At 46.3% G+C, this 12,586-nt stretch overlaps 1 protein-coding gene across 2 annotated transcripts in view; it reads right to left on the bottom strand.

Moving 5' to 3' along the window:
* The window catches only part of slc35b3 (solute carrier family 35 member B3), a 43,755-nt gene extending 36,673 nt beyond the window's left edge, over positions 1–7,082 (bottom strand). For both annotated transcript variants that reach the window (XM_072466999.1, XM_072467000.1), the window contains exons 1-3: positions 6,964–7,082; positions 5,538–5,787; positions 4,578–4,699 (exon numbers count right to left, since the gene is read on the bottom strand). In XM_072466999.1, the coding sequence (XP_072323100.1) occupies positions 4,578–4,699; positions 5,538–5,787; positions 6,964–6,986 (395 nt within the window). In that variant the 5' untranslated portion in view covers positions 6,987–7,082. The remainder of the gene's footprint in view (positions 1–4,577; positions 4,700–5,537; positions 5,788–6,963) is intronic.
* Positions 7,083–12,586: the final 5,504 nt, after the last annotated feature.

The following is a 12,586-nucleotide window of genomic DNA, read 5'->3' as shown; positions in this document are numbered from 1 at the left end:
AAAAGCCCCTGGTTGTCACATTCTGGCGCCTGTTCAGGCATACAGAGGGAAAATTCAGAACGTCCAATTTACCTCACAGCACATCTTTCGGGACTTGTGGGAAGAAACCACCCGGAGGCAACCCATGCAGACACTGGGAGAACGTGCAGACTCCGCACAGACAGTGACCCAAGCAGGGAATTGAACCTGTGACCCAGGTGCTGTGAAACAACAGTGCTAACCACTGTGCTGCCATGCCGCCCTCCTCCCTCTTCCTCGCTGTCACAGCAACAATGGCCTCCATGCCCAATTGCAATGGTTGCTACTGCAAACCAGGTCAGCTTTGTAAAAAAAAAAAAGCCATATAAATTCAGCATATTTTCACTACAGCGTGACATTAGCTGCCTTGAAACGTTTTCTAGGCCATGAAAAATCTGGAACGGTCATAAATCTGATCTATTCAGGACACTGTCGAATCTAATTGTGCAGTTCCCTTGCCATTCCCCGCTCCATCACAGAAATGCGACAATACAGGAGGCCATTCGGCCCATAGTGTTTGCACTAATCCTCTGAATGAGCCGTTCACTTAGTGCTGTTCCCCACCTTTTCCCCATAATCTTGCAGTCTTCTTTTTCAGATAATGGTTTAATTCCCTTTTGAATGCCTCAATTGAACTTGCCTCCACCACACACTCAGGCAGAGCATTCCATGCGCGAACCACCCGCTGCGTGAAAAAGGTTTTCCTCATGCTTCTTTTGCCAATTACTTTAAATCTATGCCCTCCTGTTCTTGCTCCTTTCACAAGTTGAAACAGTTTCTCTCTATCTACTGTCCTGAGCCCTTTGACCATACATACAAATTAGGACTGTGCCACTCAGCCCCTTGAGCCTGCTTCACCATTCAGCAAGATTATGGCTGATCAGATTGTAACCTCAACTCCACATTCCCACCTTCCCGTGACAACCTTTCACCTTTTGAATACCTCTATCTAATCTCCTCAGCCTTTTTCCTCTCAGTGCGTTCGAGGAATTCCTGCTATTTTATAAACCTTATAAAACTGTTCAAAGCCATACTTTTTGAAATGGTATCTGAACAGCAGATAATCAAGCAGAACAGCTCAACAAATAGGTTTTCTTCTAATCCTTGAGGAGTAAAACTACTAATTCCTTTTGCCTGTAAGTACAAGGACGTAGAATTCCATGCAAGTATACTGATTCATAGAACTTACAGTGCAGGAGGCCCTTCGAGTCTGCATCGACCCGCTTAAGCCCTCACTTCCACCCTATCCCCGTAACCCAATAACCCCATCTAACCTTTTTGGAAACTAAGGGCAATTTAGCATGGCCAATCCACCTAACCTCCACGTCTTTGGACTGTGGGAGGAAACCGGAGCACCCAGAGGAAACCCACGCAGACACTGGGAGAATGTGCAGACTCCGCACAGACAGTGACCCAGTGGGGAATCGAACCTGGGACCCTGGCGCTGTGAAGCCACAGTGCTATCCACTCGTGCTAATATGCTGTGAAACATTAGAATTATTTGATACTGTGACTGTCATTTACTTTCTGGAGTAAATTAAAACTAGAACAATTTATTTCAAATGTAATTATTTTAGATGTACTTTAAACATTTCAATACATAAATGGCCTAACATCACTGTGTGCCAACACTTTTTGATGCTCATTGTTTTGATCACTCAACTCTTCCCAAAAGCTTTGCGAGACCTACACGTGTTTAGGTCTTGCAAAATAACTTTCTAATTTGACTGTTGTACATTTTATATTTATTGGAATACAGGAACATAGGAGCAGTAGACCGTTCAGCCAATCGAGCCTGATCTGCCATTCAATACAATCATGGCTGATCAACCATCTCAATGCCTTTTCCCACAGTATCCCCCGATATTATTGCCTTTTATAAATCTGTCAATCCCTATTTTAATGACCGAGTTTCCATAGCCCCCTGGGGTAGACAGTTCCAAAGATTCACAACCCTCTTGAGTAAAAACAAATCTTCTCACCTTGGTCCTAAATGGCTTCCCTCTTATTTTGAAATTGTGTCCCCTGGTTCTAGACTCTCCAACCAGGGGAAACATCTTACCTGCATCTAATTTGTAGGTTTCAATGGGATCATCTCTCATTCTTCAAAATTATTTAGAACCATACACTGGTTAAAGCACAGAAATATCTCAGTTCGTCCCACTGCATTGCCCTTTCTCAGCCCAGCCCTGCAATTCATTTCTCTTCAGTTAATTATCAAAATTCGCTTTTGAAAAGGCACAGTTGAACCTTCCCCCACCACACTCTCAGGCAGCACATTCCAAATTCTCACCACTCTGTGCAAAACAAGATTTTCCCCCCACAATGCCTTTAGTTCTTTGCTCATTCACCATAACATCCATATACTCTTGCTCTAGAACCTTCTGCCAACGGGAACAATTTCTCTCTATTCACTCTCCCCAGACGTCACCTGGTTTTAATCACTTCCACGACATCTTCTCTCAACTGTTGCTTCTCTAAAGAGAACAACCCAGCTTCATCAATCTATTGGATTGGATTTTGTTTGTTTATTGGATTGTTTGTTTATTGTCACGTATATATTTCTGCGAGCAGCTCAACAGATCATTAAGTACATGAAAATAAAAGAAAATACATAATAGGGAAACACAAGGTACACAATGTAACTACATAAACACCGGCATTGGGTGAAGCATACAGGGGTGTAGTGTTAGTGAGGTCAGTCCAGAAGAGGGTCGTTTAGTAGTCTGGTGACAGTGGGGAAGAAGCTGTTTTTGAGTCTGTTCGTGCGTGTTCTCAGACTTTTGTAACTCCTGCCCGATGGAAGAAGTTGGAAGAGTGAATAAGCCGGGTGGGAGGGGTCTTTGATTACGCTGCCCGCTTTCCCCAGGCAGCGGGAGGTGCAGATGGAGTCAATGGATGGGAGGCAGGTTTGTGTGATGGACTGGGCTGTGTTCACGACTCTCTGAAGTTTCTTGCGGTCTTGGGCCGAGCAGTTGCCATACCAGGCTGTGATGCAGCCAGATAGGATGCTTTCTATAGTGCATCTGTAAAAGTTGGTAAGAGTTAATGTGGACATGCTGAATTTCCTTAGTTTCCTGAGGAAGTATAGGCGCTGTTGTGCTTTCTTGGTGGTAGCTTCGACGTGGGTGGGCCAGGACAGAGTTTGGAGATGTGCACCCCAAGGAATTTGAAACTGCTAACCATCTCCAGCTCGGCCCCCTTGATGCTGACAGGGGTGTGTACAGTACTTTGCTTCCTGAAGTCAATGACCAGCTCTTTAGTTTTGCTGGCATTGAGGGACAGATTGTTGTCGCTGCACTACTCCACTAGGTTCTCTATCTCCCTCCTGTATTCTGACTCGTCTTTATTCGAGATCCGGCCCACTATGGTCGTATCATCAGCAAACTTGTAGATGGAGTAGGAACCAATACGCATTTGTGTGTGTACAGGGAGTATAGTAGGGGGCTAAGTACGCAGCCTTGTGGGGCCCCGGTATTGAGGACTATAGTGCAGGAGGTGTTGTTGTTCATTCTTACTGATTGTGGTCTGTGGGCAGAAAGTCGAGAATCCAGTTGCAGAGTGAGGAGCCAAGTCCTAGATTTTGGAGCTTTGATATGAGCTTGGCTGGGATTAAGGTGTTGAAGACGGAGCTGTAGTCAACACATAGGAGTCTGATGTAGGAGTCCTTGTTGTCGAGATGCACTAGGGATGAGTGTAGGATCGGGAGATTCACATAACTGAAGCCTGGACATATTCTCATGAATCTTTTCTGCACCCTCTCTAAAGTTTTCACATCCATCCTAAAGTATGGTTCCCAAAATTGGGAATACTCCAGTTGAGGCAAAACCAGTGTTATATCAAGATTCACCATTGCTTCCTTGTTTTTGTACTCTATTCCTCTATTTACAAAGCCTAGAATCCCATTTGTTTTCTCAACCTGTTCTGCAACCTTCAATGATTATTAGTGCAGATATAGATCTGGGTCTCTCTATTTCCTCATTAGAAGCATCCTGTTAAAATTGAATCCTTTATTTTGCTTGCCTTGTTCTTCTTGCTAAAGTGTTTCACTTCACAACTGTTTAATGCTATGCATTGGAATGTAATGCTCGACTGGCAAGGGAAGCAGATTCAAGAGTAACTTTTCAAAAGAATCGACTGGACAGCACTAACGGGATACCGTCAGCACATACACATAGGCTAAATGGCCACCTCTGTGCTCTATGATTTTACGATAGGCTATCAACTAATTTCAGTTCTTCTCTGCACTTTTAAAAGACAATGATTATTGTTCTGTAAAACCAACATTGGATATGCAATTTTGGTCAGCCCAAATGTATACACAACCCATGGTTAGCAGGGTTCCGTTGACATTCGTGGTTGTCAAGTAGTTCAAAAGCATCATTGCTAATACTGCTCATTTCATCTGTTTACTCAACCTACAGATTTAAAAGGTTGACAGAAAACAATTTGAAGCGGTGGGTAAACAATTACCGGTTCATGCCTTCTTTGGGCTTTGTTTCAAGACTGCTTGCTAAAATTCCAACCAGGGTTATCATTAAAAAAAAATACACAATTACCTCCTCCTCTTGTCTTGTGTGAGTTGCAGCTCGATCAGCCCGAAGGTGGAATAAAAAGCAAACTGCACCAGAGTGAGGTACCAACTGAATGGTTTAAAACCTTCCACAGAGAAAATTAGCTCCTGCAAAAAAAATGCTAACTTAGAAATGCAAAAACTCTACAAATTAATGCAGTGTGCCCTGTGATGCATGTGTATAATGTGGAACTAAAATAAATTGAGCTTCTGCAAAAAACGATGTTTACTTTGAAATGCCACAACTCTGCAGTGCGTTGATGTTTTCACGTTTATAAAATGGGGAAGTAAATAAAATAAATTGAGCTGCTGCAAAAAGCCAGTGTTAAGTTAGAAATGCAACAACTCTGCAGATGATTGCAGTGTGCTGATCTCTTGCATGGGGAAGTAAACAAATTGAGCCGCTGCAAAAAGCCAGTGTTAAGTTAGAAATGCAACAACTCTGCAGATGATTGCAGTGTGCTGATCTCTTGCATGGGGAAGTAAATAAATTGAGCCGCTGTAAAAAGCCAGTGTTAAGTTAGAAATGCAACAACTCTGCAATGTTTGCAGTGTGCTGATCTCTTGCATGGGGAAGTAAATAAATTGAGCCGCTGCAAAAAGCCAGTGTTAAGTTAGAAATGCAACAACTCTGCAGATGATTGCAGTGTGCTGATCTCTTGCATGGGGAAGTAAATAAATTGAGCCGCTGCAAAAAGCCAGTGTTAAGTTAGAAATGCAACAACTCTGCAATGTTTGCAGTGTGCTGATCTCTTGCATGGGGAAGTAAATAAATTGAGCCGCTGCAAAAAGCCAGTATTAAGTTAGAAATGCAACAACTCTGCAGATGATTGCACACAACGTGCTCTGATATTTTCTGGTTTTGCATTTGTACAACGGCAGGTTAAATTTAAAAAATAAACTGCATCCGTTTGTAATGTTTAAAAACTGCTGATTTATTACTGACCTGCAGGTATCCATAGATGAGATAGAAGATGAAGACCCCGGCCACACAGATGAGGAACTGCATGGTCCTGGAGAAGTCGCTCAGGTTGAAGCCGATCACCCGCAGCTCGTCCGCCGACTTGATGTGCGGCGACATGGAGTCGGGTTTGTCGGGCACGCTGATGGAGATGTACTTCCTGGGCCCGGAGCCGCTCATGGCCTCGTCCAGCCACCGCCGCCAGCAGGGCCCCCCGCCCTCAGCAGGCTCCTCGCTGGCGTGAATAAAAAAATATGGAAATAAAAACACCGGGATAGCGAATGTGACCCGCCACCCGGGGACACAATCACCGCTTTATCATCGTCGTCGTCCTCCCCTTCCTCCTGCGCTGTAATATCACCGATCCTGGTTAATTGTGGGAGCCGGCGTCCACGGATCCGCTCTGCGGGTTAGGCCCCGATTCCCCTCTCCCACCCACAACAACAACCTGCCAACTGTCACCGCTCGTGCGCAGGCGCGGGGCCCAGCAGCGCCCGGTCCGGTACTCGCGCGTGCGCAGCAGCGCCCGATCCGGTACTCGCGCGTGCGCAGCAGCGCCCGATCCGGTACTCGCGCGTGCGCAGCAACTCCAACCCAGCCTTCTGGTCCCCTGGCCCCGCCCGGCCAGAACCGCCGTCGCCTCGGAAACGCCGGCGCTCGTGCGCCAAATCAAGGGGAGGAGGAAGGGGAGGAGGAGGAGGAGGCAGCCGTTGCGCGTGCGCAGCCGACCCTCTCCCTCTGGGCGTGCGCAGGTCTGCTTGTGCGGTTGTGAGGAGGGAGGAGCCAGGCAGGACCAGCCCGTTCGAACGTGTCAATCTGGGATTGGGGGAGACGAGGAGGAGGAGCATGGCGCAAACCGCTGCGCGTGCGCAGTGGCTCCAGCCCACTATTCTAACCACGCCCCCTCCACGTGACCGAACGCGCAGTGAGGCACTGTCGTCACCTGGGAGACCGGGTCACTTGTGGTCCCGTCTCGGGCCTGCACGCCGATTATTGGGGGTGAAGGAAACGGGCGCGGTCTCAACATTTAGGGGCGGCCTCGAGTCAGCCCTTTCCCGGGCCACTGGACCCGGTGTTCCCCTGACACCGGGGACGCCTCTCCAGGGCCGGTGGCTGAAGAGGGCGGAGGGCCGGTCGGCCTTTCCGAGGGCAGGATTCGGGAACCCGGTTTGCTTCCCAGCCGCAGTGCCCCCGAATGCTGCAAGCTGAGCTGTGAACCGGTGTAAATGCACCCCCTCCCCGGGCAGGGCATTGCCGTGCCCCCCTCCCCCGGTCTCTGTCAGAAAGCAGCCTTCCCTGAACGCGTGCATTGCAGACACGGCTGGCAGTCTAAACAAGCAATGAATTTGCATAGCGCCGAACTGTAGGTCAGTTATTGTTCTCCGTGGCTGCATTGTTGTTGCCGCCTTACCCGGGAGTCTCAGTGCTGGTCATCCCCTGGACGCAATTACATGAGCTGCCACCTGAACTGTTGCTGCTTTCCTTAATTAGTTTGTTAACTTCCTGAACTGGAGCCCCTCCCTTGCAGCGGGTGTGTCCGGCTTGTTCATTTTACTCGAGTTTGATTGCAAAACTATAAATGATGCTGTTATATTTCCCCTCTGCAGAGAGAGAGTCAGATAATCATTTGCATGCGGTCCAGGATTATTTCCATTCCATTCCCTACTGTATCTGCCTAACAGTCTACAATAAGAACAAAGAAAAGTACAGCACAGGAACAGGCCCTTCGGCCCTCCAAGCCCGTACCGACCATGCTGCCCGTCTAAACTACAATTTTCTACACTTCCTGGGTCTGTATCTCTCTTTTCCCATCCTATTCATGTATTTGTCAAAATGCCCCTTAAATGTCACTTTTGTCCCTGCTTCCACCACCACCCATTCTGGCAGCGAGTTCCAGGCACCCACTACCCTGATGGGCTCTAGCTTCCCCACCCTGTTTCCCCTCTGCCTGACAGCATTTATTGCCCTCTCTAACCCCAACTTTTCCCACTGACCCATGTGTCTCCATCCTCAGCCTCTCATTGTCCTCCCCTCTCCTTCCTCTTTCTGCCACACTGCAAAACCACCTTTGCCCAATGACCCCTGCATCTTCTTGCTCCTCCCTGCATCTCCTTGCTCCTTCCTGCTCCACCGTTGCTCATTGTCCCCTTGTGTTTCATTCTTCCTTCCCCCATTCTATCTTTTCCCATTGTTCTCCACGTCTCTTTCCTCCTTCCTCTCTCTTGTTTTAAATCTGCTACCCCTTACCTGAAAACTATGACCTCTTTGATTGCCCCACAAGAGGAAGCATCTGCTCTATGTCTCCTTTGTCAATACCTTTTATCATCATATATACCTCAAATTATAAAAATCTTTATTATTGTCACAAGTAGGCTTACATTAACGCAGCAATGAAGTTACTGTGAAAATCTCCTCATTCTTCTAAACTTGAGTTGAGAGAGTATGCCCAAGTTGCTCAATCTCTTCATAAGACAAACCCCATGGACAGGATTCTCTGTCAGCTGACGGCAGAATTGGGAAACGCGATTGGGCGGAGAATCGTTTTTGATGCCAAAATCGTGGTGGGGCTGGTTCTATGGCACATCTCAATTCTCTGGTGCCTTGGCAGCAATGTTGATGCGTTCCACTCTGCACGTACAGTAAATAGCCTTGGAATATCATTAGCAGGCTTCACCTGGTATTCTCTGGGGCCTCCGCGATTCTCTACCTCGAGTGGGGCAAATTCTTGACGGCGAGGTTCACTTGTGCTTTTAAAAATCCTGAAACGGATGCCATGGCTGCTGAGGAAGAGAAAGGGGATACGGAGAGTGCCCAACATTGCCATAGTTTGCTGAAATGCTGCTTGCTGGGGGCTTCTGCCAAGACCTGGTAGTGGGCGGTGGCCAGGAGGTGGCTAAAGTTGCTGTGGGGTGGGGGTGAATGGGCATGGAGCACCATTGCTGTGGCCTGCAAGGCAGCCATGCAACTGTGCACGCTGCTAACTGCCCACTGTGAACTTAGGGCCACAGGTCGCATGGGTGTTCCTCCCCAGGCCATCCCCTGACAGCCAACCTATCAGCGGGCTCCAGCACAACCAGTGACATCTTATTGGCTGAGATGATGTGTGTGTGGGAAGTGTGCGTATATATGCGGCTACAGCTTGCCAACCTCCTGAGTGTCAATTGCGAATCCAGCGAACCCCACACCGTTTCTCATTGGAAACAACTGTGTTTCATGTGGTACCAGGTACTAGTCCCTCAAAAGGCCATTGAATTGATCTAGGTGCGGCACCAGATTTGCTGTGGAAGTCTGCGAATCCTGCCCCTGTCACTTAGTCTCAGGAACGGACAATCCCGCCTCCTATTCATAGAGGCGGCATATCTCTGGAATCAATCTAGTGAACTTCCTCTGAACTACCTCTAATGCAATTACATCCTCTCCTGAATTAAGGAGACTAAAACTGTACAAAGTACTCCAAGTGTAGTCTCACCAATGCCTTCTACAGTTGCAGAAACACTTTACTACTTTAAGCTCTATTCCTTTAGCTATAAATCCAAAATTCCATTTGCCTTCTTTATTACCTGTTATACCTGCATTCTGACATTCATACGCAAAGGCACCCAGATCCCTCTGCAACAAAGCACTCTGAAGTTTCTCTCCAATTAGATAAGTTGCCTTTCCGTTTTCTGACCAAAATGGATAACCTCATATTTATCCATGTTAAACTCCATCTGCCAAATTTTGGCCCTCTCACCTAGCCTATCTAAGTCCATTTGTAAATTTCTTATTTCCTCATTGCAACTTCCTATCCCACCTACTCTCGTGTCTTCTGCAAATTTGGCTAAAGTACCTTCTATCCCTCCATCTAAGTCAATAATCTATATTGTAAATAGTTGGGGCCTGAGGACCAAACCCTGTGCCACCCCACTAGTTCCATCTTGCTATCCAGAAAAAGACCCATTTATCCTGACTCTGTCTTCTGTTGGTTAGCTAGTCTTCTATCCAAGCTAATAAATTACCTTGTGTATTAACCTTTTGTGCGGCACCTTATCGAATGCCTTCTGGAATCCAGATATACTACATCTACTGGATGCCCATTATCCACTTGGCTTGTGACACCTTCGAAGAACTCTAGCAAAATGAGTCAAACATGATTTATTCGTCAGAAAACCATGCTGACTCTGTTGGATTGCATTTTAACTTTCCAAATATCCTGTTATTACATCCTTAATAATGGATTTGAACAATTTCCCAACAACAGATGTTAAACTAATGGTCTATAGTTTCCTACTTTCTGCCTCACTTATTCTTTTGAATAAGAGTGTTACATTAGCATTTTTCCAATTCACTGGAACCTTTCCTACAATCTCCGCTACCACTTCCTTTAAGACCCCAGGATGTAGGCCATCAGGCCCTGGGGACTTGTCTGCCTTCACTTGTTTGTTTAGTACTTTTTCCCTCATGATGATTGTTCAAAGTTCCTCCCTTTCTATTACCTCTGCATTACCTGTTACTATTGGGATACCACTAGTGTCCCAACACCGTGAAAACTGAGGCAAAATATTGATTCAGCGTCACTGTCATTTCTGTGTTTCCCACTATTAACTTCGCGGTCTCATCCGTCAAGGGACCAACATTTATTTTAACTATCTCTTCTGTTTTATATATTTATTTGCTATCGTTTTTTATATTTTGCACTAGTTTTCTTTCATAATTGACCTTTTTATTACATTTGTAGTAACCCTTTGTTGATCTTTAAAAGTTTCCCAATCTTTCAGCCTACCACTGGCTTTTGCAATATGATATGCCTTCATTTTTATCTTTATGCTATCTTTGACTTCCTTGCTTAGCCACGGATGTTTTTCCCCCTCTTACAATCTTTCTTTCCCTCTGGAATATATTTTAGTTGGGAGGAATTTAATATCTCAAACAACTGCCACTGCTCATCAACCATCCTACCTTTGTGTCTTCCTGCCCAGCCCATTGGGGCCAAATCTGTCCTCATGCCGACGTAATTACCTTTGTTTAACTCCAGAACGTTAGTGTGGGACTCCAGTTTCTTGTCCTCAAACTGAATTTGAAATTCTGTCACGCTATGATCACTTTTCCCCAAAGGCTTGGGCATTACTTACCTACCTAACCCATCAAGCATCGACCATAAGATATAGGAGCGGAATTAGGCCATTTGGTCAATCGACAACCTGCCCTGCCATGTGGCAAGAGTTGACAGATTACGTATTGGCCTTATCAGTCGTCACCGAACTCATGAACTGGAGTGGAAGCCAAGTCCTCCTCCATCCTGAGGAACTGCCCAAGAAGGAGAAGGAGGGATTGATGCCGTTACCATTGTGGACACTTCCTGTACCATGTAGCTCTTCAAAATCTCATTCCTGTCTCTTGTTCAGATCAGAGCTGTGGGTGTACCTCCAAGCAGTGGGCCCATGGGAAATATGTAAACTTAACAGAATGTTGCAACATTGAAACAGGCCCAACTGGTCTATGCATGTATTTATGAATCATGCAGACTCTATCCCATCCTACATCTCTCACACAATAAACCTTCTACTCTATCTTGTACTTCTCTCGCTTCCTCTGACACACACCTATGCTATGCCTCAACTGCACCTGTGGAGGTGAGTTCCACATTCACACCACTCTGATTAAAGATGAGCAATTAATATAGTGCAGGCTAAAAACATTTGTAAGCAAAGGGGTGGTCCCAAATATGCATGGGCTTTAGTGGAAGTGACTGCGATCTTTTTTTCTGCGCCCCCCCCCCCCCCCCCCCGCACCCCCCTCCGGAGAGTTTTTGGAATCCGGTAAGTTTACTTCATTTAAACAGCTGTGCTGGGTATCCCTGAACACACCTTGTGCATCTGCTGGAGGAGGAAGCTATAGGAAAAGCAGTAGGAAAGGGAACTGGTTGCCAACAAAAAGAGAAACAGCAAAGGTTTCATAAGCACCAAATAGCCAAAGATTACTTAACAAAAGTAAAATTATCTAGAGGTGAAGGGAACAAGCTTGCATTTGGGAATGAGGGAATGTTAGAGATGCTTAATAAATATTTCAGCTCATTTGTTACGGAGTAAAGTACACATGGGTGTATCGGGGGTCTGGAGAGGGTATGGCAGAGTCACTGCTGGAGATAAATATCCAGAAGAAAACAATATTAAAAAACATAGACAATTCCACTGGCTGAAAAGGTGATCATTCTACAATCGTGAATGTACATATTGCTGCAAATGTTATACCTGTTTAAAGCAGGTGAGAGGGATAAACCCAGCAACCACACACTGGGGAAACATTTTATTCTTTCACGGGATGCATGCATCACTGGCTGGGCTCGTATTTGCATGTTCTCCCCGTGCCTGCGTGGGTTTCCTCCGGGCGCTCCAGTTTTCTCCCACAAGTCCCGAAAGACGTGCTTGTTAGGTGAATTGGACATTCTGAATTATCCCTCGGTGTGCCCGAACAGGCACCGTAATGTGGCGACTCGGGAATTTTCACAGTAACCTCATTGCAGTGTAATGCAAACCTAGTTGTTAATGATTATTATTAGTGCGCATCCTTAATTGTCCTTGAGTAGGTGGTGGGGAGCTGATTTCTTTGACTGCTGTAGGTACACCCACAGTGCTGGTAGGGAGGAAGTTGCAGGGTTTTGACCCAGTGACTGAAGGAATAGCGATATATTGCCAAGTTAGGATGATGTGTGGCTTGGAGGGGAACTTGCAGGTCTAGGTGTTCCCATGCATCTGCTATCCTTGTCCTCCTGGGCGGTAGAGGTTGTAGGTTTCAAAGGTGTTGAGGGATATCATTTATAGGGGTATCTTGTAGATGGTAGATTCTGCTGCCACTATGCGTCAGTGGTGGAGGGAATGGATATTGAAGGTGGGTGATGGGGTGCCAGTCAAGTGGCTGCTTTGTCTTCAATGGTATGGTTCTTCTTGAAAGTGATTGGAGATGCACTCATCCAGGCAAGTGGAGAGTATTCCGTTACACTCCTGACTTGTGCCTTGTAGATGGTGGTCAGGCTTTTGAGGGTCAGGAGGTGAGTT

The sequence above is a fragment of the Scyliorhinus torazame genome, chromosome 11 (genome assembly GCF_047496885.1).
Source record: "Scyliorhinus torazame isolate Kashiwa2021f chromosome 11, sScyTor2.1, whole genome shotgun sequence".
NCBI lineage: Eukaryota > Metazoa > Chordata > Chondrichthyes > Carcharhiniformes > Scyliorhinidae > Scyliorhinus > Scyliorhinus torazame.
The sequence above is the reverse complement of the archived record's forward strand: the minus strand, read 5'-3'. Positions and strand labels throughout refer to the sequence as shown.